This window comes from Notechis scutatus, chromosome 2 (genome assembly GCF_049901735.1).
Source record: "Notechis scutatus isolate UNSWTSFEM ecotype Mainland chromosome 2, rNotScu1.2, whole genome shotgun sequence".
Lineage (NCBI taxonomy): Eukaryota > Metazoa > Chordata > Lepidosauria > Squamata > Elapidae > Notechis > Notechis scutatus.
The window spans coordinates 118,323,314-118,349,495 of NC_142010.1; the positions used below are offsets into that span (position 1 = coordinate 118,323,314).

At 41.2% G+C, this 26,182-nt stretch overlaps 2 protein-coding genes across 14 annotated transcripts in view; one reads left to right on the forward strand and one right to left on the reverse strand.

Annotated features, from left to right (window-relative positions):
• Window positions 1-13,838, forward strand: part of BAIAP2 (BAR/IMD domain containing adaptor protein 2) — a 173,793-nt gene extending 159,955 nt beyond the window's left edge. For 2 of the 3 annotated variants that reach the window (XM_087955986.1, XM_026675749.2), the window contains one exon: window positions 11,462-13,838. In XM_087955986.1, the coding sequence (XP_087812112.1) occupies window positions 11,462-11,531 (70 nt within the window). In that variant the 3' untranslated portion in view covers window positions 11,532-13,838. Of the gene's footprint in view, window positions 1-767; window positions 826-11,461 lie in introns of all 3 variants that reach the window. The other variant, XM_026675750.2, reaches the window with a different exon arrangement.
• Window positions 13,839-16,621: 2,783 nt separating this feature from the next.
• The window catches only part of LMTK1 (lemur tail kinase 1), an 84,839-nt gene continuing 75,278 nt past the window's right edge, over window positions 16,622-26,182 (reverse strand). For 10 of the 11 annotated variants that reach the window (XM_026675743.2, XM_087955983.1, XM_026675746.2 and 7 more), the window contains 2 exons: window positions 25,665-25,898; window positions 16,622-24,537 (listed from right to left, as the gene is read on the reverse strand). In XM_026675743.2, the coding sequence (XP_026531528.1) occupies window positions 24,509-24,537; window positions 25,665-25,898 (263 nt within the window). In that variant the 3' untranslated portion in view covers window positions 16,622-24,508. The remainder of the gene's footprint in view (window positions 24,538-25,664; window positions 25,899-26,182) is intronic. The other variant, XR_015747703.1, reaches the window with a different exon arrangement.

A 26,182-nucleotide genomic window follows, 5' to 3' on the forward strand; every position in this document is an offset into this window, starting at 1 on the left:
TCATGTGGTTAATATGCTAGTGGCTTATGATTGTTTTTCCCACTTACAATTGTTGCCCATGGTCATATAATCGGAATTCAGATATTTGGCATCCGTCTCATATTTATGATCGTTGCAGTGGCCCAGGGTCATGTGATCACCTTTTGTGACCTTCTGACAAACAAAATCAGTGGGGGAGCCAGATTCACTTAACCATGTTACTCTTTTAACAATTGTGGTGATTTACAACTGTGGCAAGAAAGGTCGTAAAATGCGGCAAAATTCACTTAACAAATGTCTCAATTAGCAACAGAGATTTTGGTCATAAGTCGAGGACTACCTGTACCTGGAAAGTTACGAAGACCCAGGAAAAAGGTGGCTGCTTTTTTAAAGAATGTATCTAAAAACTTTACGTTTATGGGGAAGAGTGTTAAGTGAAATATCTTCTCTAGCAAGAAGCCAGGACATAGTGATCTCTTTTTAAACCTGAGGCAATAGAGAGAAAAAAACAAAGCTCATTTCTTCCTTCCCTTTAATTCTCTTGCCATTGACTTTGCGGGCAAAGAATTAAAATTGCCAAAGGTGAAAAAAGTGAACTCTGGCCCATGGGGTCCGAACTAGCTGACATCTAATCAAGCAACCTCTCTCCACTGGATGGTATGTCTTTAAGGGGCCTTATCAGTGAAGTCTCCACCTTCACCCACCCTTATTCTCCTCTCCATTAGAATGGACTATACGTGTTTACCACATACTGGTCTACAAACAGCCTCTCTATTTTTCCATTACAGCCCGGATGTTGAAGTGGCCAGGTTTTGAGATGTATCCCTGACTGTGTATACAGTAGTTGTAAGTTTATCGTCTTTTTTTCCACATGCCCACTGCTCTCCCTCTGCCCCACACTTCACTCCTAAGAATGCTCTGGACTGATTTCTTAAATGCTGGTGCATATGGAACCACTGATGGAGATGGAGGGCATAAGAAAACTTAAGACTGGCTGAACAGTTGCAGATAGTCTGTTGAAGGGTTCCATTCTCTGCAGATAACTGGTCAGTTCAGAGCATGGCTCAATTTGCTTGCAGCACTAGTTGGAATTTCATCACCTTTCTTTGGCTAATGGAAATGGTTCCTTTTCCACCTCTGATCTTGGGAGTAAATCTCTCTTTGCAATCCACACTTATATCAGCCAACCTTAAAATCTTCTCTTCCTTGGGTCTTCTTTTTCCACACAGCCTTTTCTTTTTGCTACATTGCTCCTGGGTTTGAATCTTCATCGAGCTTTTAAATCTGGGCACTGGGGGTTTCTGGTTTCCACGATTACTATAATATTGTTGGCAAATACACTGGGTTTGGGGTCATTGGTTTTCCTTCCCTTCTGAGTGTTTCTGTTTGACTTCATGTCTTTTATGCCAGGACTTTGTCCTAGGACAATACAGCTCCAGTTGCGGGTATCTGGTTGTGAGAAAAGAGAATTTACCTTGTACCTACAGATTGCCTATTGCCACCTTTATCAGGGATGGGAATGTAAACTTGAAATTATCAAATGGCGTGTGTGTGTGTGTGTGTGTGTGTGTGTACCCACATAAAAGCTCCCTTTGTATGTGAGGGAATGCTGGAGAGTGCCAACAAGGTAATGAGCCATTTTTTTCTTCTAAACTGTTTATGTTTTCAGTCTTTTTTTTTTTTGCCTCAATATTCTTAGCAACAAGGCAGTGTGAGACAAAAAAATAAAATAAAATAAGGAATGCTTTATTTTAAAAAGAGGGCCCTTCATCCCTCTGCAATTTTAGCCTTGCGTGGAAGTCATGCTGGCAAACAGCTACTTTTATACAAGCCCTAGGACAAATGGAAGGAAACGCAGGTGAGGACTAAAGGGTTGTGAGAATAAAATAGATATGGCTCTCTGTCCTCCATCTTGGCTTCCATCTCTGCTCAGCAGCGATACGCTTTTTTAAAAAAAAATCTGTCAGGCTCTCACATTTTCCCTCCCTTCTCATTTGCTATTACAAAAATAGTTAACTATTCCTTGGTGAGTCACAGTGTGAACAATTTTCAATACTTTCTCTCTCTGTTCCCTTTCAGCTTCAAGAATCTATTTTAGCATCCCTTGTGGGGAGAGAAGGGGTCACCTTAAGTTCCTGCATTAATTAAGTAGGAAATATTAATTCCCCATGCTTTAAAAATAGAATAATTAATTTTGCTGCTGTGAACTGAACAGCCCTTTTTAAATAAAGAGCCATACTGGTTGCAAATGGATCCAAAAGAGAAATGATGCTGTACTTCCGGGGTCCCCAACCCCTGGTCCATGGACCGGCACCGATCTGTGGCAGGGCAGAAACTGGGCCGCGCAAACAAGCGAAGCCCCATCTGTGGGATGAAGGCAGCACACAAAACCACGCCCCCTCCGGTCCCTGGAAAAATCTCTCTTTACAGAACCAGTCCCTGGTGCCCAAAAGGCTGAGGGCCACTGCTCTACTTATGTCTGCACAGCAAGCCCAACTTCTCTTTGTCTCTCACTAAAGAGATGTTGGGCTACTGCTTCTGCAGACCACCTGGGATGACCCCTATCTTTTTCTTGGCAATAACACATAAGTAATTTACAGTGTCTTCTATTTTTTAAAAAACTTCCCAGTATAAAATGGGGAGGTCTCCTGGTTGTTTCCTATCCAAATATTAACCTGATGATACTTAGCCTCTTTGGAGACCAGCCAAAGTTAGGTAACTGCAGCCACCTGAGTTGGGACAGTATGCAATAAGTTAAGAACAGCATAAAATGCTTATAGATCCCTCCAGATTATCAGCTGTGGCCTCTTTAAAAGAAGGCATGTGAATAATGATTTTGTGCATACCCCACGTGCTATTTGTTCATATCTTGCAGTTAATATTTAGCTATTGCATTGGTGCGTAGAAACATTACATTGCAAAGCAAACCGGAGACCAGTTACTGATTAGCAAACATTCTCAAACTTACACTTTCTTTTGCCACAAGCATAAGAGGAGATGCTTTCTCTTGTCAGTTACCCAGTAATTCCTGGTTTCTAGAGCTTTTCCCCCCACAGATACGTGATTCTGTAGAATGAAAACACTTATTTGGAAATGCTGTACAGTTTTGTGCAAAGGAAGTATCATTTTGGTCAGATAAATATTTTCAACCGAATCTAAGTCAAACCCAGATCTTAACATAATATTATAAAAACTTGCTTCAGGGAATGTCTCTCCATGGTTGTTTTATTAATAAAAGATTACTGGTCTGGGCAGGATTGATGTTCTTCTAGGACCATAATCAATTGATTTATACACCAGCATTTTTTTCCCCATGAGCATCTGGAGGAGGAGGGAGAAGTGGTACTGTTTGCCTTGGGATGCCCTGAGGCAAACTCCATCCCTTTGGTACTTGCATTGCAGAAGTTGTCTCATGACATCACAAGGGGCTAGCCAGATGCCAAAATGATAAAGTGGACCACTCTGCCTTTTAGTCTAGCAAATAGTGTTAAATGGCAAATATAACTCATTTCAAACATAAATTTACATAATATAAACCCATATTAAAATTGATGCTAAACTCAATTAACAAATCAAAAACCTGATGAAAGAAGTGTATTTTCTAAGTTTTCAAAACCCAGAGGTAATGTGGGAGAAATGCAGCTCCTGATGAAGCATATTCAGTAACCTGGGAGCAACACGGCAGGAGATCAGAAAAACGAGCCTCTTAACAGCAGCCAAACGTGGAATTGAATCCCTGCTTCTTTTTTTGGCTGCTGATTCCATTTTCCTTCATTGAGATTCATTTTTATGGGATATAAGCTGTTTTTTTTTTCTTTTTACATTATATTACAGGAAACATAGCAGTTAATGGATATGAGGATGTCATCGGAATAAGTAGGGTTTTTCCCCCCAGCATCTTGTGCAGAGAGGTATTTTAAATAAATAAAATAATAATAATAATAATAATAATAATAATAATAATAATAATAATAATAATAATAATAATAATAATAATAATAATAATAATAATAATAATAATAATAATGAATAATAATAATAATAATATAGTAGCAGCATGTAAGTCCAGTAGATTTAAGGAATTTTTTTCCCTTTGGTTTCCTACTCAAACCTGGTGGGAAAATCAATCGCTCCTAAATTTGGCAAAGTGGTTTTGTGAACTGCAGAGCCACAGAAAATACATTTAAGGACTTGCATGTGAGTTACAGAATACCCAGCATTGCTTTAGATGCAACAGTGCTAAGCCCACTTCGGGATGTTTCCACTGTATCGCCATCTTAGGCATACATGGAGGGCAGTGAAGAAGATGACATTCTTTCATAAATAAAGAGCCTCTTATGCTCTTGCATATGGATTTTTTAAGGATAACATGGATTTCTTTGAATAGCTTTGTTTTCTTTTCTTAGAATCTCTGCTGATAAGAGTTGAACTACAAAGGTGCCATCAGCCAATTTCTCCTGTAATTTAGTTTAGACTTGAACATTTCTCCATCTCTTCCCCCATCATAGAGTGTTTACTGTTGAGACAGCAGTGGTGGACATGTTGAGTTTGACATTGGAGATCTGTGGACAAGAGTGCTCATTTTTAAGTTCCCCTTGGTAAAGGTCAGTTTTTGTGAGAATTAGATGCTAAATCTCCATACATCAATTCAATCCAGGAGGAAGCCAGGTCATTTATTGTTTTCTGTTTCTCTGTTGATGATTTAGAACAGGGGTGTCCAACCTTGCAAACTTTAAGAATTGTGGACTTCAACTCCCAGAATTCCTCAGCCAGCAAAGCTGGCTGAGGAATTCTGGGAGTTGAAGTCCACAAGTCTTAAAGTTGCCAAGGTTGGACACCCCTGATTTAGAACAAACAGGCCCAGACTTGGATAACGTGTACCAGGTGATTTTCTGAACCCAGAAAAGAGTACATATGTGGGGTGAATTTATCTCATGGAATCATGCTTTATGAAACTTACAAAAGAATATAGGCTGCTTGTTTAGTCGGTCTTGACAAAAGGAGGAGGCCATCAGCAGGCTTGCATTCAGAAGAAATATATGAAATGTTTAGGCCAGAAATAGGTGGTGTGTTTTTTCCTTTAGAGATGGGCACGTTGAACTTCAAGGGCACACTTAAAGGACAACCATCAGAAGAATGGTCTGTTGTGGTGGGTGTGACAAACTGGGGAAAGTTGTTGCTTCTTGCTGGATGCACTATATTACACTAGCTTATATTATTTTGTTGGTCTTTAGAAACATTCTTGGAAATTAGAGTTATTGTCTTCTTTGCCATCTTCCTATTTAATTTTTTTAATTAATGATATGTCAGGGAGAATGGCAGGTACCTAGGTAGGTGTCCTGGGCATATTAGTGCCTACAATTGGTTTAAAGAGAGATAATGCACTACTGGTTTTAAAATCCCCAATAGCATTAGACAAAGCAATACCCCCTGGCCTTCTAATAAGAAATTGCCCATTTCATACACCAAGCATCAGTTGCCAGGAATGGGGAAACTAGAATTTCCAGATGTTTCTGAACTGTGTCTCCCAGGATCCCAGTTTATTGGCCATGTGGGAAGGAGCTGCTAGGAGTTGTAATTCAGCTCCTCACCCTGACTATATAGCTGCTACACTAAGCATCCATTTGTATACTATCTTATGAATCCCTGAGCTTCTTTCTCCTCTGCAAATAATTGTGGGCCACCTGTTTTCTTTGAACACAGAAGCTCCTTTCTGTTGGCTTCAGGTTGATCTTGCTCAGTGGAAAGTGATTTTGCCTGTTTTTATGGCAAACATCCATCCTGTATTTACACAGGATTAAGCCTAATTCAACTCAGTGGAATATTTTTAAGTGGACACATACAGGATTGCACAGTCATTCAGACCAACTGCTTTCTTGTCACGAATATAAAAGAAAAGAAAACCTGACATTCTTTAGGCCCCACAAAACAGAGCAAAAAAATAAAGAAAATCAAATGAAATGATGCTACTACCAAAATAAAATACTTTGTTTTAGGAACATTCCACTCATGCTGTACATGTAGTTTTCACCAATAGGGGTACAGTATAAATCTTGCCTTGGTGAATGACTCTGAAGAGGCTCCATCTAATGTCCCCAGAAACTGTCTTCAAATCCCTATCAGTGAGCTGCCAAATATGAACTCCCCCCCCCTCCTCCTATTTTTAGGTGCTTTATGCAGTAATTCCCTCTATCAGTGTCTTTAGAGAAAAATTCTGTGTGGCCCAAAAGAACAGAAATTACAAAGAGGCAAATTGCTTGTGTGTATAGTGCATTGGCTATCCCTCAGATAAGCTGTGTCTCTTAAAGAGAAAGTCGGCCGCTTGTTATTTTAAAAGAGAAGACTGTAGAATCTGAAATCTGTTCTCTTTGGCCAAAGACCAATCAGTCTGGACAGTCTTCAAACACAATTTCTCTGCAGCTGAGCCACACTCTGAGAATTGTTGCTTCTTGCAGAACAGCTGATGCAACGCCCCCTCCAGCCTCTCTGAGCCAGGAAAGATCAGAAATGTAATTTGTAATTGGCTGGAAGTGTCTCCCACACATCACTCTGTAACCTCAGCCTGGTTCTAGATTAGTCCATGGTAGAACAGCCTGCCCGCCCTGAGAATAAAGTAGACCCACAACAGTTACTTGTTAATAAAGATTGGGAGAGCAGCAGCTTGCTCTGAATAAGATGCCAGATGTTCTGGAGGAAGCAATGTTTTCTTTGTATGTGGGCAATATGTGTGTGTGTGTATGTAGGTCTAGGTGTGTTTGGGTATTAAGAGTATCTTGGCGACGTTTCGGCAAGGTCCCAATCACCATCCTCAGGCTGGTGCTTTTGGCTTCGTGCCAGTGCAAGCAGTGTGTGATCGGAGTTGCCGTCTCTCTATAAATACTGGTGGTGGGGGCTGGTGTGCTGCGCTGGTTGTCTGTGCTTCTGCCTCTTGATTGGTTGATGGAGTTGATCACAGCACAAGACCAAGGATATCACAACAATAAGTCTCACAAGGTCATCACACAACCCATTACCCAAGCCATTAAAACATGAGAAGCTAATGGAAAAAAGATCACTACAAAACAAATGACCCAGGAGATTACAGCATAAGATCCAGAATATCTCCACAACAAAACTCACAAGACCATCACACAGCCCATTATACCCACATTAACTCCATCAACCAATCAAGAGGCAGCAGCACAGCCAACCAGCCCAGCACACCAGCCCCCACCACCAGTATTTATAGAGAGACGGCAGCTCCGATCACACACTGCTTGCACTGGCACGAAGCCAAAAGCACCAGCCTGAGGATGGCAAGTGGGACCTCGCCGAAACGTTGCCAAGGTTCGGGTTTTTCCCCACATTATTATAGTTGTGCTTTTAAAGTTGTAGCAACATTTCGGCAGAATCTCATCTGCCATCATCAGGCTTCTGTATTGTGTTCGTCTGTGAGTCAGACTTTCACAGCCGTTTCAGTTTTAAATTTGGGGCTAGCTTACTGCTGTGCCAGAATGGTTTTTCTTCATCCTGATTGGTTGGGAGTCTTGGTCTGTGTTTATTGGTCCTGGAGTTGGTGTGTTCTGCTTGATTGGTGTTTCTAATATCTTCTGTCTGTTTTGTGGCTTTTTTTGTCTTGATTGGCTGGCAACATTGTGTTCCTGTATTGGAGGCCTTTAGTACAGCTTGGCTCCGAGTAAATGGACGGCTATCATTTATTAGGAAGCTAGGTTTCATCTGGGTGCCTGGTTGGGGTGTGTTTGAGCTGGAGGTATCAGGGGGGATCTGTTTGTGCCCAGGTGTTTGCCTGGCTTGTGGTGTGGAGATTTTTTTGTTTGTGAGTGCAGGCTTCCAAATAATTGACAGTCTGGTGGAATCATCTCTTCTATTCATGCTTTCAGGTCTTTTTTCAATCTCTATGGCTTCTCTGATAATTCTGTGGCTGGGGTTTTCTATAGTGGCTAGGGTTTTGGTGCCATTGAAGTCGATGCTATGAGCTGTTGCTTTCATGTGTTGGACTAGTGAGGAAGTGTGTTCCAGCTTTTTTACTGCATTTTTGTGTTCATCCAGGCGGGTACTTATTCTTCTATTGGCCTGTCCAATGTATGTGGCAGGGCATGATGCACAGGGGACTTCATATATGCCTTGGTTTTCCAGGTCAATTTTATCTTTGGGGTTTCTTAGGATGGCTGCTATTTTTCTGTCTGTTTTGAAGGCAGTCTTGATGTGATGCCTGTGTAGTATCTTACTGATTTTGTCTGTAGTACCTCTTATGTAGGGCAGGACAGCTGTTCCATAGGTCTGTTCATCTTCTAGGTCTCCATTATGTCTCAGTGTGTTTTTGTGGATCAAGCCGGTGATTTTGCTTTTGTGGAAGCCGTTAGATGTCAGTACTTTAGTCAGGGTGCATAGTTCAGTCTTTATGTGTGTCTTGTCTGCCAGGCGTTTGGTTCTGGCGATTAGTGTTTTGGCCACGGAGTTTATCTGTGCTGGGTGGTGGTGGGATTGGGTGTTGAGGTAGCGGTTGGTGTGTGTTTTCTTCTGGTATATGGTGTGTCCTGGTGTGCCATCTGTTTTTTTGTAGATTAGTACATCTAGGAATGATAGTTGTTTGTTTGTTTTCGTTTCCATGGTGAACTTGATTTTGGGGTGTGTGCTGTTTAGGTGTGTTTGGAAATTGTTTAGGTTTTCTTTTCCATGGGGCCAAATCACAAATGTGTCATCGATGTATCTTAACCATAGTTTGGGTTTGTGGGTGGCATTAGCTAGGGCTCTGAATTCAAATTCTTCCATGAACAGGTTTGCAATGATAGGTGACAGTGGTGATCCCATAGGGGCTCCTTCAATTTGCTTGTATCTTTGTCCTTTGTATATGAAATATGTGTTGGTTAAGCAGTGTTCTGCTCGTTCCATGAGGTGTTTAGCTAGTTGGTATTTATTTTTGATGATTTCAAGAGTTTCTTTTATCGGGACTTGAGTGAATAGTGAAACCATGTCGAAACTTACAAGCAGATGATTCCACCAGACTGTCGATTATTTGGAAGCCTGCATTCACAAACAAAAAAATCTCCACACTACAAGCCAGGCAAACACCTGGGCACAAACAGATCCCCCCTGATACCTCCAGCTCAAACACACCCCAACCAGGCACCCAGATGAAACCTAGCTTCCTAATAAATGATAGCCATCCATTTCCTCGGAGCCAAGCTGCGCTAAAAGCCTCCAGTACAGGAACACAATGTTGCCAGCCAATCAAGACAAAAAAAGCCACAAAACAGACAGAAGATATTAGAAACACCAATCAAGTAGAACACACCAACTCCAAGACCAATAAACACAGACCAAGACTCTCAACCAATCAGGATGAAGAAAAAACTATTCTGGCACAGCAGTAGGCTAGCCCCAAATTTAAAACTGAAACGGCTGTGAAAGTCTGACTCACAGACGAACACAATACAGAAGCCTGATGATGGCAGATGAGATTTTGCCAAAACGTTGCTACAACTTTAAAAACACAACTATAATGACGTGGGAAAATACCCGAACAAAGCTGAATACCATACATGTAAGTACCCGTGAAAACTTAAGAAAACAAACATACATACATACATACATACATATACATATACATATACATATACATATACATATACATATACATATACATATACATATACATATACATATACATATACATATACATATACATATACATATATATATATATATATATATATATATATATATATATATATATATAAACAGGTGACGTGGGGTGGAGAAGAAGAATCTGGTAATAGTTTGATTGCTCAGGAGACCTGGAAATAATTTACAGGTTCTTCCTCCTTTATGTGAAGATTGACCAACTGGTAGAAAAGCTAGAATTCTAACTGGGAGGTGGCACTCTACTTTCATATGGCTTGAATTTATGGACGAACAAGCTGGAGCTGCAATAGAATATGGCTTTCTAGAATAATGTAATGATTGTTCACCCCCCTCCCCCCAAGAGTCACTGGCTTGAGATGGGTGCTATGCTTATTGGTTGATTGAAAAAAATAATAAATAAATACATTCCTGACTGCAGTCAACCAGCTAAGACTTCTTTCAAGATGAGCCATTCCATTCTTCCTTTCTTCTGCCAGTCATCCATTACTCCTATCCACTGAGTGTATTCAGTCCCCATGAAGATATGTGGGAATGGAGGTCCAGGATTTTTCTGTTGCTATTGGACACGGAGGGCTTCCACAAATGTCAGAATTCTCTCCACCTTTTTCAAATGTCTCTTCTGGTCATGGGTGGTGTTACTTTGGCTGCATATGTATCTACGCTCCTCAGTAATTATCAGAACTGTAGATGATTTTTTCTTACATTGCCTGTCTTAAAATAGAAGAGCACTTTTCTTTTCTTGAGAAAGGAATCCATAAAAATAAGATTGACATGAACATGCATATTTTGATCAGAAGAACCTTTAGTACCAGCCTATGTCTTGAAGGTATGCACTCTAAGCTCTTTAGCTGTTTTTGTATTTTTGTTCCAAATTTCATGGGCTGTAAACTCTTTGTGTTTCCTGGATCTGGGGCATGCTGTCATTGCCATGAACATTTCTTCCAAGAGTCCTAGTCGCTGATCATCTAATTTGTTGTAATACAGGCAAGCAGATTTTTTTATAGTCCGGAGCCAGTATAAGTATCCTGTGACTCTCCTACGCTTCAATAATGTGGAGCATGACAAGGTGATACCCAAATTCTCTGAGAAGATATGCATATTGATTACAGTCACAGTGGAAATCATGTGATGATAGCAACAGGGAATGAGGTATGGTCAGGAAACAAAGACAAAAGTCAACCTTCCCCCTGAAAGAGAGTTACAGTGTCTTCCCGCCAAAATAACTTTTCTGAGAAAGCAGCTTACTTTCTTTGTTTCAATAAGAGGAGGGACATATTCTGGTGTCATGCCCATGGCAACTGTGACCTACGTTCCAATCCCATCACCTGACCTGAGGCCAATGTCTCCCAGTGTGTTTGGCTGCAATGCATATTGCTTTTAACTTGTTTGGGCTAATGGTGGTTGTTGTCCAACATATTTGTGGGTGAGTGATCAGGGAAGGGTGAAGTGGACAGTATCTACTTACAGCTGTGTATGTGTGTGTTGTTTTCTGCATGACACAAAGCAGTGTCTATTCATCTGTCCATGTTCTGGATAGTCTTCCATGCATTTAAGCTTGGCTGGAGAAAAGAAACATTGAGATAGTTTGTCACTGAATCTTGGCATTTAGGCCAAAGACTTTTTCCAGGCAAAGCCATTGTTTAAAGATTCATAGTGTTGCTTGTTTTGTGAAGACATGATGTTTCTTTGGCTATGGTGGGGACTATGTTTGTAGTGATCTTTGTTTGGTGTTTGCGTCATCCCTGCATTCCACTTCGTTTTGTTGTCCTTGTCAATACAGACCACTTGTGTCCTGAAACAGTTCTGGCTAAAACTATGCTTTGCTTTCTCTTTGCAGGAATCCTTTTGCCAACGTCCAGCTCAAACCAACGGTGACAAATGATCGTTCAGCTCCTCTCATCAGCTGATCCAGAAATGTTGGGTTACGGCGGGTACCTTGCACCTTTTGATTTCCCTTTCACCTGTGTTGTATTTCTGTGAGGTCCTTGTACAGTTTACGTGTCTTTCCCTCCAACTCTGTTTTGGTAGTTAAATAAGCATTTAAGTGGCAATGCTGGTGTGCTTTTCCTTTTGCTCATTAGAAATAGAAGAGAAACTTGACCCTTAAAGAGCGATGGGTTTTGAAAGGGATGCTACGCTGCTATATTGAGGGGAGACCTAGATAGACCAGAAAGCAGGCCCTGCCTTCTTTGCCTTTTGCAGCTATATGCCACGTTCATAAACGTTTTAAGAATAGCCATGGAGATAGAAGGACCTGGCAGTTTTGCAGTGGTCTTGTGTTTGTCAGTTAACATTTCTCCTGGAAATCTTTTTTCGCCTTTTATCAAAACCTATGGATTTGAACAGGACTTCAGAGCTGTCAAGAGAAGCTTTGGGGCTGCCTAAGATGAAACGCACGACCTGGGTCCTGCTCACTCAACCCTTGGAACTGACACGGACTTGAATCTTCCAAAGCGCTTCTTGGTAGCTCCCTCCTTACCTTGCATTGGACTTTTGCTGGATAAAAGTAAAAGTTTTACTGAATCGATGTTTAGAAGAGCTGGGCTCCTCAAAGCAATTGTCTCGATTTGACACTTCGTTATTAATGGTCCTTTCTCTCCTAATGGCCCTACATCTATTCAGCTTGTCTGTGATGATCCTTTAGCGGTAAGGCCCACTGATGGCCAAATTATTGTGGGTACCTTTTCCAGCATTTTAAGGTGGTTGGGGAATGTTATGCAGGAAAGAAATATTTTCAACTAGCACCATCTGTTGCTCGAGCATTTGTTTCATTTCTCTGTAGCTTTAAATAGACCAAGGAGGGACCATTAAAAATCTGGTTTAGTCCTACAGTGCCCAAACTACCCTTGCTCTGTCTTCTTACTGACACATCTTGACTGGTGCAGGTGTGTCTTCTGCTGCCAAAACAAGTTAGTTTAAGACAGCTTGACCTCTGCCTTGGTATTGGGTCAATGCTGTTTGAAAGGTCCTTTGTTCTGTTACTAAGCTTTTTTTTTTTTAATTTTTCTTTTTAAGTTGCACTTGCCTTCTCAAGTAGATATTCAGTCACAAATAAGCTTTTTTCTTATGTTCTGTCCTATTGGCTCTCAAAATCTGGTAAGATGTAACAAAGACCATTCAGCTCGCTCCTTGTATTTATGTACCCCAAGATTAGTGAGTAGTTCTAGGAAACAGTAGTTATCAAAATGGAACTGGACTTACCCACTATTTGGGGTGCTCTTACTGTTTGAATTCCAGTTATAGCGCCAGAGTCTGGTGATAATGGAAACCCAATTCCTAAAATACATTTGACTTCAAATATGGAGCGATAGAGGCAAATTAGCAGTCAATTTTTAAGAGCTGTGTGTCTGTTTCTATGCCATTTAACCATTCTTTCTTTTAAATTCTTATTGAAATCCTAATGAATTATGATAGATCCAAACTTCTACCTTATTCCACATAATAGTAGCCCCCAGCTGACTGTACAAAATCTATATCGAGCTGCTGCTTTTTCTTCCCAGAAAGGAATGATGATAATAATGATATTTTTTCCTCTAAAAGTGGCAAAGCTTTTGGTGTGAACTTTGGCCAAATATTAAATAGCCTCCCTCATCTGATCCTTTGTGCAACCGGAAGTCATTTGCAGCTGCTTTGCTTTTTCCAGTGACTCTTAAAAAGCAGTCACAGCTGCCTTAAATATAAATTTACCAATTTTATCATTAAAATCATTCAAGTTCAAATGTGATCATAGTTTCTGTGGTCTCTGTTCTCAATTTCTGAAAAACATCAAGACTAGTTTCCGTGATACACTTAGCCCAGAATTGTATTGTCTGGCTTAATGTGTTGATTGAACTTAATCATTGTGGTTTATTCAGTAAAATCAAAGTTAAGCTGTGGCTTAGCATGCCATGTAGATCCTGTTTAAGTCTCCCATGCAAACGTGGAGACTGTTAGTGAGCATTTCCATCATGACTTGTATGTTTCCCTGTGGCTTATGATGCACAAATATAAATATCTTTAAATCTATATTTTTATATAAAGCAATTTAGCTAAAAACCAGTTACAGAAAATCTCTTAACTCTGATAAGGCCACAATAAGTTCAGATAAGGCCACAATCCTAAGGAAAATTATGTAAAAGATGAAACTCACTGGCCTTGTTTTTTTATCACATGTGCTACAATTGCTTTTTTTATTATTGCATCTTTCCTCTATTACAGTGCTTTCTTGAAAACCATTTTTCCAGTTGTTGAATCATTTATTTTATGGTCTTTGTCCACATAAGTATAATGAAGATTCCCAGCCACACTGTACTGTTTTGAAAAATTGCTGTGTTTGTGTGTGTGTTGCGTATGCATTTTTTAAAAAGTCAAACTTTGCCAAATTATTATTGTTAAGGAGGAAGATTGATTTTTGGTTCCTTTCTTTGCTCCTCCCTCAGACCAGTTCTTTTCTTACATATTTTCAGCAGTCCACCCTTTGCTGTGGAATTATTTAGTTCTCGCCATCTCAAGGCTGGCAAGTTGAAATCCACACATCTTAAAAGTTATTAAGGCTGAGAAACTTTGATTTAGATGATTCAAGGCAAATAGGAACTGTAGCTTGCCAAATGGAGCTGAGGAGTGGCAGGGCTGTCAGCTCCTAGACTGAATGAGAGACAAAAGATACAAAGATTCCCAACCAAACATTGGCTCTTGCAAGATGGGCTATCCAGTAGAATCAGAAAGTAGAACGGGCTAGCTGAGGCTCAGATTACCTCAGGGTTTTTTTTTAGGTGCCCAGTGCCGTATGAAAATGGGAAGGTTTGTGGGAACATCTTATGTAGGAGATGCCAGAAAATGGAGCCTAATATTGCTTTTTTTCTTTCAGTCAAAAGTAGGATAAAACTTGCAATAGCAAATGAGGGAGAGGGTTTTTCAAGGGAAGATTGACCATAGTCACTTTTAAAATGCATTGGTTTTTGATATCCTTTCCCCACCCTAATTGAACTGTTTAAATAATTTCTCCTAAACAGGCCCAGGAACATGAAATAAATGACTGATTGACTAAATGGGAAATGGTTACTGTAGTATATGTTGGCACAGCAATTACATAGCTGAGGATGAATCTGAGCAATTCAACTGAATTGTGGCTGAGAGTTTTGGAAACTGAAATCCCAGTCCATGAGGGGAGCAGTAGATTGGGAAAGCTGGTTTAGGTAGTGTTACTTGATCAGCTTATGCTCTTCAAGAGTGTCTTTTGTTAGGATTTGAAGATTAAGAGGTTTCTCCTAGGCAGTGATGGTTTTATGGTGTTTGTTCTGCCGATACTTCATTTCTTGGTTAACTAACTTACTCCCAGATGAACAATGTTATATGACCCTCTTGCCTTCATGTTGATTGTGTGAAATTAAGGTTAGAAACAATCCATGCCTAACTCTTAATTTCTAATGCAACGTGATAAGGATATGGTGTACACCTTCCAGTTAAAATCGGAATTGGAGCTGGGTGGCTTATCAAATAAAGAAATAAAAAAAATTAAGTGGAGCAAGTTGGTATATGTGATGGATCTCGGGAATAAGCAACATAATTATAGACACATGAAGTTCCATGATGTGGGAATTTATCCTGTGACTTTTCAGTATTTTTGCTACAAGAAAAGCAGCAGCAGACTAGCCAAAGTCTTGTGGTATCAGAGTACCTAGTCTGAGCCTGATTGGAAACCACGGTGACTAGCCATTGGGAGGCTGGCTCTTAGTAACAATGAAAGAATTACACACAATTAGGAATATTACCTTCTGAATGTTACCTTCTCCCTTTGTTGCCCTGCTAAATGTTTAGCATGCATGCTAATGATAACCACAATAGTGGTGGGATATTCTAAGAACTGATGCTGAGGACCCTAGTATTAAAAGTGCAAGGGCTCTTGGAACAGTTGCCAAGAGAGGCAACATATCGGCCCAGGAATAGTTGTGATCACCTTTTCAAAGCCAAATCACCACATAGCTCTAATAGCTTATTCCTTTTGTGGATAGGGGTGCTTACTGTGCTGTGGCCTCCTGCGGTGAAATTAGCCTTCCAAAATATGAAACACTGAACCTCTGATCAGTTAGTTACCTATACACTGGCATTGAGATCAGAAAATGATTGAACATTTTAACAAGAGTTGGCTCTCAACATCAAAAGAAATTATGGTAAGAAACTAGATAAATGAAGGTTTTTTTTTCTGGTATGATGCATCAAGGGGAGTATTAAAAGAGCTTCCATAACAAGCTTCAAATAATACTAGAGCCCAAGTCTCAGTGCCCGATTTACACAGCTGTAGGAAGGAATAATAATTTATTATTTCTTGGTTGGAAGTGATAAAAGTTTCAAATAATAAATGCTGCCCCCATCTTTAAAAAAAATCCCTGTATAATTCCCATCCAGTGGCTGTAATCCATGCTTTATTCCTACCCAGTTTAAGAAATAGAGCTAGTCTTGGATTACCAAATTCAACCAGTTTTGGTCCTAGCTTTTAAACCTACTAAATATTTCTTGAGGACATGCCTCTGAATTCTTGAAAGTATCTAGTTTTTCCCAACTCGACATTCTCACCTCTTAGGACATTGGCATCAACTGGAGAAGGAAAGTAACTTGTTTCTAATTCCGTCACTCTTGTGCACAAAAGGAATAAGCTATTAGAGCTATGTGGCAATTTGGCTTTGAAAAAGTGATCACAACTATTCCTGGGCCAGTGTGTTGCCCCTCTTGGCAGCTGTTTCAAGAAGTTTTCACAGCGGTATATTGACCCCTGCTTTGCAGTACAAGCATAGCGATGCAGGTGCCAATTTTCCTGTATTTTTCTATTTTTTTCTGTCTGGCAGTTACCTGACGCCTTAGTCAAGAAAGGGTCAGTCATTTTATCTGCAAACCACTACTGCACTGCATGGTTTGATGTATTCAGTGTCTCTCAAGACTTCTGGCTGAATCTGTACCATCCATAATTTTCATTATTTCCTGCTGTCTTCAAAACACACAGATGGAGGAGAACAAGCAAAAGTTAGGTTATTTTAAAAATGTTTTATTTTTAATAGTTATTGGACCAATGATATTTGACACACATGCTGGGAGCTGTATGGAACTCAGCACTGATAAAAAATACAGCAATTATGACCCGTATCAATAAAATACACTGTAAATAGCCCACCCCTCTCTATTTCTCTCTGTTTCAAAGAAGATCATTAACCCAAAACATAACTCTAGTTCTGACCACATGCAGTCTCTCAGGGGCTGACAGCTGTCTGTTACTATAGACCATATACCTATAGGGGCAGCGTTGTCAAAGGTAACTAGATAAGGAAATGAAGGAAATGAAACTTAGAGAGCAAATTGGGCTGTAACTACTTCCTGTACCTGTTCTTTTGTCATGGTACTGGTTGTTTTTGCCTTAGAAAATGGAATATGGCAGTGGCAAGCTAGAATCACACCGTGTAGCTGACAGATTTGCATTTCATTTGATGTGGAAGAATGAGTATACACACACACAACATACACACACACACACACAAAACACACAAAACCCCCCCAGGTGCATGGGTGCAGCACTCAACTTTCCAAAGCCAGCACCATCATTCCTGCATGTACCAATGTGGACCAATGCCGCCTGATAGTTGCTGAAAATCCAGGCAGGTGCAGGACATCACACAGAATATTTTGGGAGGATGTGAAACCCAATGAGATTAAGAGGTGCTAAGAATCTGGAAATACTCAACAGTAACCTGCCTTTTCTTAGTAAAATTCTCCTTTTGCTTTGCCTGAAATGTCTACAAGAAGGAACAGATCTACCCATTGCTTCTCAAATTCTTCTCAATTCTCATTCCCAAATATCTCCCCATGGTAAAATAAGGAATAACAGTGCTCCTGCCATTAAATTTGTTATTTCCCCAAGAGGCTTCTCTTCATAAATAAAAAAGAATCTTGGAGGATAGTTTCTTTTAATTTTTTCCAATGAATGTTGGATTTGGATTTGGATTAAACCTGCCCAAGAGGTAAAACGACCATACAGCTCTGCAGCCAACATTATTTGATTTTATAATCACTTTTCCAAACTTCTGCTTTATGGTTAATAATGCAATAATGGCAGCATCCTTCAAGGAGGTTTTTTTTTAAGAACCTTGCCTGCTTGGTCTCTATGCACTTACACACACACCTGTTTAGAAGAGTCTCTTGTAGTAAAAGTCTAATTTGTGGCAAGTTAAGATATGTTGCAAAAAGGGAGGGAGGATTGTCTCTTTGGGCTTTGAAGATTTAAGATCTACTAAGCCACATTTGCTTATTACTCTTTTCTTAAATGCATCTTATGTTCTAGTCTCTTGTTCACCACAGTAGCAGAATACAGAATAGAAAATAAGAGCTGGAAGGGACCCTGGAGATCTTCTAGTCCAACCCCCTACTACTCAAGCAAGAAACCCTATGCCATTCCAGACAAATGGCTGCCCAGTCTCTTCTTAAAAACCTTCTGTTATGGAGCACCCAGAACTTCTGGAAGTAAGCCATTCCACTGGTTAATTGTTCTCAGACCACAGGGTGTTTTGCACTCTTTGAAATAAATCTAAGTCCCGTACTTGTGTGAATCCTGCAACTTGCATACCTATACTTTGCAAAATTCACTTTCTATATATTATAGAAAAAATAAGATTGGCATATGGGCTTCATATTTTTTTCCAAGCCCCACCACACATGTATGGACCACTGCCTGACCATAGTTTTTTAGTCAAGAAAGATCCATATTGTCCAAATCACAGCCCCCTGCCATACATTCTCCCTCTCTTGAGTTCAGAAATGGATGTTAAAACTCTAGGTCAGATTTCTCCTCCTGCCTCTCTTGGTCTTTGGCGTTGGCTCTTTCAGATACTAGAACACTTCAAAAACAGAATCCCAGTCCTCCTTCCTCTTCATCACACTCATGAATTGGGAGGAGATTCCCTTGTTATCCACGTTATTCTGAAGCTGAGGTGCACAGCTTTTTTTCAGAAGCTCCAGGCATCGTGTGGCATGCTGAGAGCTATTTTCTAAAAGTGAGTGGGACTAGGAACCAAAGGGGGTCCAGGTTGGGAGGTTGGATCCATTTCAGTGGTGGTATGCTACCGGTTCTCACCGGTTCACCTGAACCAGTAGTAAAAAAAAAAAAAAAGCCTCTGAGGATTAGCTGAGAGGAAGGGGAAAAAAGCCTCAGGTGATTAGGGCGAGAAAGCAGAGAAAAGGGCAGGATCGGCCTTCCTACCTGCCCCTGCACTTTTCTCTTCTTTATCCTCTCATCTGATTGGCACTGTAGGTCTCAGCTGGTGTGTGGAAAGCTGCGGGCATGCGATCAACAAACCAGTGGTGGAACAGGTAGGACCCCACTGCTGATCCATTTGTTCTGATGGAGCTTAGAAGGCTCCCAAGCAAGTGATGGGTGGGGTTGGTCTGAAGCTTGCAGGATGCACTTTTTCATATTTATTTTAAAGAGAGTGGGTGTGTGTATTTACCTAGCAAATACTATAGCATGACCAGATCATTCTGGGCCATTCCAGTAGAGATAATGGATATTTGGTCATGAGCACCCTTAACCCACTTACCCTCCCAAGCTATCTTGGCTGTTATGTAGTACAGCCTTGTTTGCCATCCACAAATTATTCCAGTTCAGCATTAATTAATGGTGCTGCAGAGGGGAAAAACCAAGGCTAAGAAATAATAGGCCGAGTATGCCAAAAGGGGAAACAACAAATCGCAGAACAATGAGGATTAATGAGTCTTTTGCATTCCCCAGAGTATCAGAGAAGCCTAAACTATACATGCCCCGTAAATATCTGCTTGATTTGAATATAATACAAACTGATTGTAAAGGTGTGTTAATTGGCATGTTCAGAACATGCCCATTATTTCAAGGCAGAAATAGCCACTGGAAATCTTAACAAAGTTGCTACTGCTCTGTCTTCAGTTTTATCAGGCATTGCAAGGGTATATTTAGGCTTATCCTTGCACCTACAGGATAGCTTTTGACATCCAAATGCAGTTGGAATGACAGTATCTGTTAAGCCCTAGGATTCCCTCACCTCTGGGAGTGGGGGCAGAGGCATTTTTCACCAGTTACATCAGCCCAGATGGATATCAGTTACATTCCCCAAACACGGAATAGAGTTCTCCATTTGGCAATAACATTCTACTGGTTTGCCAGGTGTGTAAGATGAACTGATGGGAAGTATGCAGAATTATGAGAACAATGTTCCCAAATGCACAGAGTGCCCTCAGACTGGAGGCTTCAGGTACTAATCAATTGTTGCTACACACAAAAATACCTTAGGTAAGACCTTTTTTTTAGATGCTCAGCTCAATGGATGGAAAGCTACATGTTGTAGTGCAGTGTTTCTCAACCTTAGCTCCTTTAAAATGTGTGGACTTCAACTCCCCCAAATCCCCAACCAGCAACACTAGCTGGGGATTCTGGGAGTCAAAGTTCACACATTTTACAATTGTGCTAAGGTTGGGAAACACTACTGTGTAAATAAAGGGCTAGGCCTACATCACATGTTTTTCTTTGACCATAGACACAATCTGAAGGAGAGTTTTATCTGGATTTGAATTCAGGTAGAGCTCTCAACTTGATCCATTTCAAACAGAAGATCAGCTTAAAAAAAAACAACAACTAGTTTGCAATTTCTGATGCAGTCAGTAAAATGCCTGAAGGGAGAAAAAGTAAACCACCCTTTGACTGGTATCCTACTTAATCAGCCTATGCACATTCTACAATATTTCACATACACAAGGAAGGACATAGACATAAAGCTATATGGATAGGAGAACAAAAATGCAGCCTCCCCCTTTAGTCTTTTTAAAAGTTGGGAGTAAAGTGCTTTTTATTTCAAGTTATTGCTAAAATGTTTATTCATTTTCAGGGAAAGTGCATTTTAGTGCAATTTTTCATGTATCCATCTATAAGAGTGAATAGCATGGTGCCTAACAGATTAGTGCAGCAGACAGCACATGTCAAAGCCATTAAAAAGTTGAAGTTCACTTACACTTGTGATGTTTATAAAATTCAAACAGCAATGGAAGAAACAGGAAAAAAGAGCCAAGGTGAGTGGGCTGTGACAGCATCATAGAGATGCTCTGTATAAAATGAGCAAGCAAAGATTCCTCCCATGGGTGGGTCCAGCCTTTATGCCCCTGCCTATTAAGTCCTCAACTCTTCTTATTCCAGGTTCTAAAAACAGATCTGAGAATGTAAAAAAAGGAAGAAATCAATTATAACAATATCTCCCTTTTTTACTTTGGGAGCTTGGGAAAGGGACTTCCAATGGGATGAATCCCATTGGAAAATGCAGCTGGCTGCATTTTTAACAAGTTGCAGTTCTATAGAGGGCAATATAAAAGCTGCTCAGATAAGGATGGTAATAGCAGTCTTAGATGCAGTTTGGGATTTATTACAAGCCTGGTATTCCAAAACACCTGTGGATTCTTCTAAACTAGCCTGGGGAAGGAAATAGAACACTAGGTATATTGCAGAAAATCAAGAATTTCATTCATTATTTAATCTTTGTCTAGTTAGGAATTTCAATGGCTACATTATTTCTGACCAAGATATTTACCTCTACCACCACCCCATAAAAGTGGTTGTTAGTGAGCTATATGTCTGAAGAATTACCTTGGGCTCCAGTACATTTTTATTCATTAGTCAATTTCATTATCAAGAGGCCAAGAACCTGTCTGTTCCTCATCCAGCCTGTCCTAAATAATCCAAGCTCCAGTCTTCGAATGCTCAAGAGAATTATATAACCACCATTTTGGTTTGCAGAGGATGGAGAGTGGATGGGAAATGTAGACCACCAGATTCCATTTCCAGACAATGCTGATGTGCTTGGCACCCAGTGAGGGAGGAAAGGGAGAGTTCCACTAAAGCTGTGTTATGGCATACATCCCAGCTGCTCTCAAATTGATTTGTGACAGTGAAATATTTTGAAAGTGCATTCAGCCATAGAGGCCAATAAATGACACCTTCTCTAGAAAACATCTATAGTTTGCACACATTCCATTGGGCAGAAGGATTTACTTGGATTGAAATTTTGGAAGGTGCACAGTTCATCGTATCTCTCTTTTGATGTTAATGGGCAAAATGCAGACAGCAAAGTATACAAAGGTTTCCTTCAGCTCTCCTTGACTTCTGGGTTCAATAGCTGCTGGTGTAGGTTCTCATGGCTCCAGTGTTGCCTCCTTCTCAAGTTGGCAGCAAAATTAAACCAGTACTTCAACCACAACAACAACAAAAAGAGGGTGGGGGGGAACAAGAAGAAACAGGAATCCTGTCTCTAAATCCAGCTCCATACTGGAGCCTGGCACTCGTTTTCTCAGGGTCTCCTCTGGTTCAGGAGCTCTCCAAAAAAAGCAAATAAGAGTGCCCTAAGCCAGGGCTCTCCAACCTTGGCAACTTGAAGCGTTGTGGATTTGAACTCCCAGGATTCCCAATTCTGGGAGTTGAAGTCCACAAGTCTTCAAATTGCCAAGGTTGGAGAGCCCTGCCCTAAACCAACAAGCAGGCTGTTGTGTTCTGATCATGCTAAGGAAGTATATGGTAGTCCAAGGAAGGACAAGTATTATTCATTTGGGTTCATCAACCAGCATCAGGTGAAATGAGACATGGGCATCTGTGTTGCTCATGGTGGGCTTCAGAAGGAGTGGAGCAAAAGGCATATAAGTCTCCACCACCCAAGAAGGCTGTGAACAGATCATGGTAACCTTTCACACCCAATACCTCTTTGAACAAAGAAAGCAGAACTCCCAGAAGGGTCTTAGCAAGAAATGTCAGACATAGAAAGAATTCTGACTCTGGAGGAAGAAAACATAACCGGCTGAAAGCATGCAGCATTTTAAAGATGTCTTGCTCCACTAAATCTATACTTAGAACTGCACCTTTTGAAACACTTCTCCAGCTGGCTGGAACTGATGTGAGTAGCAGGAGAAAGTAAGCCAAAAAATAAAACCTGGCTGTCACTATCACCTAAACGCTGCCTAATGGAGGGATGATGAATCATTGCCTCGTGCATGGCTATGGCTGTGTATACTATGAAAATGAAAGCTGTGCTCATGAACCAGAACCGGGCATCAGTACCAGTGCCAAGCTTGCCACCTTTAGTCACAACATACTCCAAACTGGAAGCACAATGAAGCACAACGCACAGACATTCTGCAGCTCTGTGGGGTCTCTTTCTAGGTGTTTCCCCTGATTCTGTGAGGAAATGGCCCAGTAGGTACCAGCTGCCTTTTGCTCTTGTCTGTTTACCACCCAATTTCCAAAGCCAGTGACTGGTCTATAGTCCCCATAAGCCACAACTCCTAAGTGCAAGATGCCTCTGACTCATTTCCATTTTACCCCACCGTCCACATTGCACAATTATCCTAAATCTTGAACTAATCAAAATCTAACAAACAAAATCATCCCAAAGCTATTATTTTCCTTCTTCCCCCAGCTGTCCCCCCCACCCTCACCCAAGATGCCTTGGTAAAAGTTAACTCTTTACATCTCTTTGGCAACAATAACTTAAATCTGCCACTCTGTTAGGGCAGGTGGGTAAACTTTGTACAAAAATAGTCTCAGTGGCAGTTTGATCTGCTTTTGCTATGCGTCTGGCTGGGCATTTCTTCCTACAGCTGAAGGGTGACGAAGTTTGGGGAAAAAAACAAAACCCCCATCCCTAAGACTTGGTATTCCTCTCACATTCCCAGCAAGTCACATCGTGGCTCTCTAGGAGGCACTCCCCAAATAATGCTGTAGTAGAGAACGGATGGTAGGTCTCAGCACCACATTTAACAAAACATTTAAGTAAGTTTGTTTGTTTTTTTAGTTCCTGTACTCCCCATTTCACCTCCTGGGATTCAGGCTGCTCGCTCAAGGCTAAGGAGGAGAAATGGGAAGTGCTGAAGGCCATCCAGACACCCCCTCCCAGGCTGCTCATATTGATCCTGCCCATGACAGAAGGCAAAGTCTTCGGTAGAACTGAACACCTGGGACCAGACCATGATTCTCAAAAGGAGGGGGGGACAATTTTGAGTTCCGCAACCATGATGCAGCTGAGCGACAGCAACCCAGGGTCAGTGAAGAACATAAGCAAAAAGGGGGGAAATGGCTGCCGAGACCAGGAGTCTTCGCTGCTCAAGACTTTAAATGTGACCTTCACTTCAGCTGGCTCCCCTACCTGTTTTCAGGTGTTTGGCCTACACTTGTCTCTGGCTCTTCTGGTAATTGATTGGCGTCCTCTGGACCGTCAACTCCACCTGATATTTGGACACAGCACACTGAAGGAAGGACAAGGAGAGCTTGCCCCCTGTGGCAAGACACAAGTACCATTGCTTGAGGATCCACCTGAAGCATGTCGGAATGGCACAAGGCGCAAGGCTACGTGCTCTCTCGCTCTCAAAATCCCCTATGGGGTGTGGAAAGAAGACACGATAAGCTCACAGAACAGGCAGAGGGAGGATGTCTCAGGGCGGTGCCCCAACTGGGGAAGCCAGTGTGGGTCAGAACATCAAGAGGCATGAGCTAGGAATATTACAATGGCTTATGTGGCGATGTTAGCAAGGTCACAGATCTACCCTTTAAATGCTATAGGTTCTATATGTCTATATGTGTCTATTTGTACACAAACGCTTTCCCGGGTGTGTGCGCACGCATGCACACACACACACACACACACACACACACACTCATGTTTTGCACAACCATCGCAAACCACCTCGTGGTAAGGTGGCTCCAGCCCAGCGGCAGTCAAAATCTGTCCAATAATATCTGAATGAGGCCCTGCAGAGTTCTGCTCCAGCCAGCTCCTGGGCCTCATCCGTGCTCATGTCCCCTGGTGCAGAAACTGTGCCGTGGGGGCAAAGTAGGAAGTCCAAAAGGGAGCGATAGCCAAGTTCACTCTCTGTTGCCATTTTCACTGTTGCCTAGAAAAGGGAAGAAGCTGTTAGAAACTGGAACCACAGAACTAGGGGCCTTGCGGGCCCTTTTCTTAGCTTTTCCAACACATCTGGTCTCCTCCAGACGCCTCAGGACTGTCACAGACTGTTTGAATTCAGTTCGTGACATATGGACTGTAAAACATATGTGTCTGTGAAAGGGATTCACAACTTCCACAGGCAAGTCGTCTACCTTCCAAGGGTTTGTGCCAGCCTGGTTTCTATATAAATGAGAAATATTAGATTTTTTTAAAAATTCAATTTGTACCCTGCCTTTATTTTACAGGTTACTCAAGGCAGTTAACATACAGTACCTAATACTCTTTTCCCCTTCTATTTCCTACAACAAGCACTCTGTGAGGTGGGTTGGGCTGAGAAAGAGGGACTGGCCCAAAGTCACTCAGCTAGCTTTCGTGTTTAAGCTGGGACTAGAACTCACTTTCCTGATTTCTAAGCCAGCACTTTAATCACGACACCAAATTAGTGGAAAGAAAAACATTGGAAGTATGGAAAAAGGATCCTAAACCTCCTACCGTCATACGAATGAATGGCTCTGGATTACAAAAAGGTAAACCTCCATACTCCCGCTAAAAAGACCATCATAAATCAAGTTCCCTTGAGTCAAGCTTGAAGCTGGTTTAACTCCTGGTGATTGTGTGGTTATATTTACATTGTTTTCTCAGCAGTGCTGTGGAAGAAGTTCGCCACTGCTGTCTTCCACATTGTTGTTCCTTTTCTTTAATCTAATGCCAAAAATATTGCAATCATCTCTTAAAATTTGGGGGAAAACTGAAATAATTTCATATGAATGTGGTCTCAGTAAAATAAATTGTTAAAGTGTGATTCAATCAACGATTAGAAGAGGCCCCTGCCTGGGGCAGGATTCAATGCAATGGATAAAAGTAACCAGTTCAGAACAGTCCTTCATGCCCTATCCAGAATTTCAATATTATTTTTAATCTCCTGGCTTTAATCATGAAACCTCTCCATGAGATCGTATGAATTCGACAATGCTTACCCCAAGAACAGAAAACTTGTGGATATCTTGGGGGCTTACCATTCCTTATGAAGGTCACTCTCTTTTGCAGTATTTGAAACGTCAGAACAGACCTTACCTCCTACAGGCTCAACCTTTGAATCAGTGACGTGTGTGATGGAGAACCGTGATACTGCAGCAGGTGAGACTGTGAAGCGTGAAAACTGGATGGGGAGCACTTGCTTCTGAGCAGCTACTAGTGTGGGGGACAGTCTGGGGAGACTGTCCTCAGGTGCCTCTGAGGTCAATGCGGGCAGGACAGGTGATTTCACGGGTATGAGGGAAAAGTCATCGTCCCATCCAAAGCCACCACCTGAAATGGAAAGGGTAGGTATAAGAAAGACAAAGAGGCTGACATGAAACCTGACATCCCTTCACCCATTCTCTACAACAAAGTTTCCCAAAATCCAACAGGATTTCCTGTATCAGACTGTGATGTGACACCTTCCAGGTATGTTGGATTTTGGCCAGGCTCCCTAGACGTTTAAACACAACATATTTGGAGGGCTTGAGGCTGAAGAAGAAATAATTGCTATGCAAAATATAGATAACCCTTGACTTAACAATCATTCGTTTAGTGACCAAAGTTACAATGGC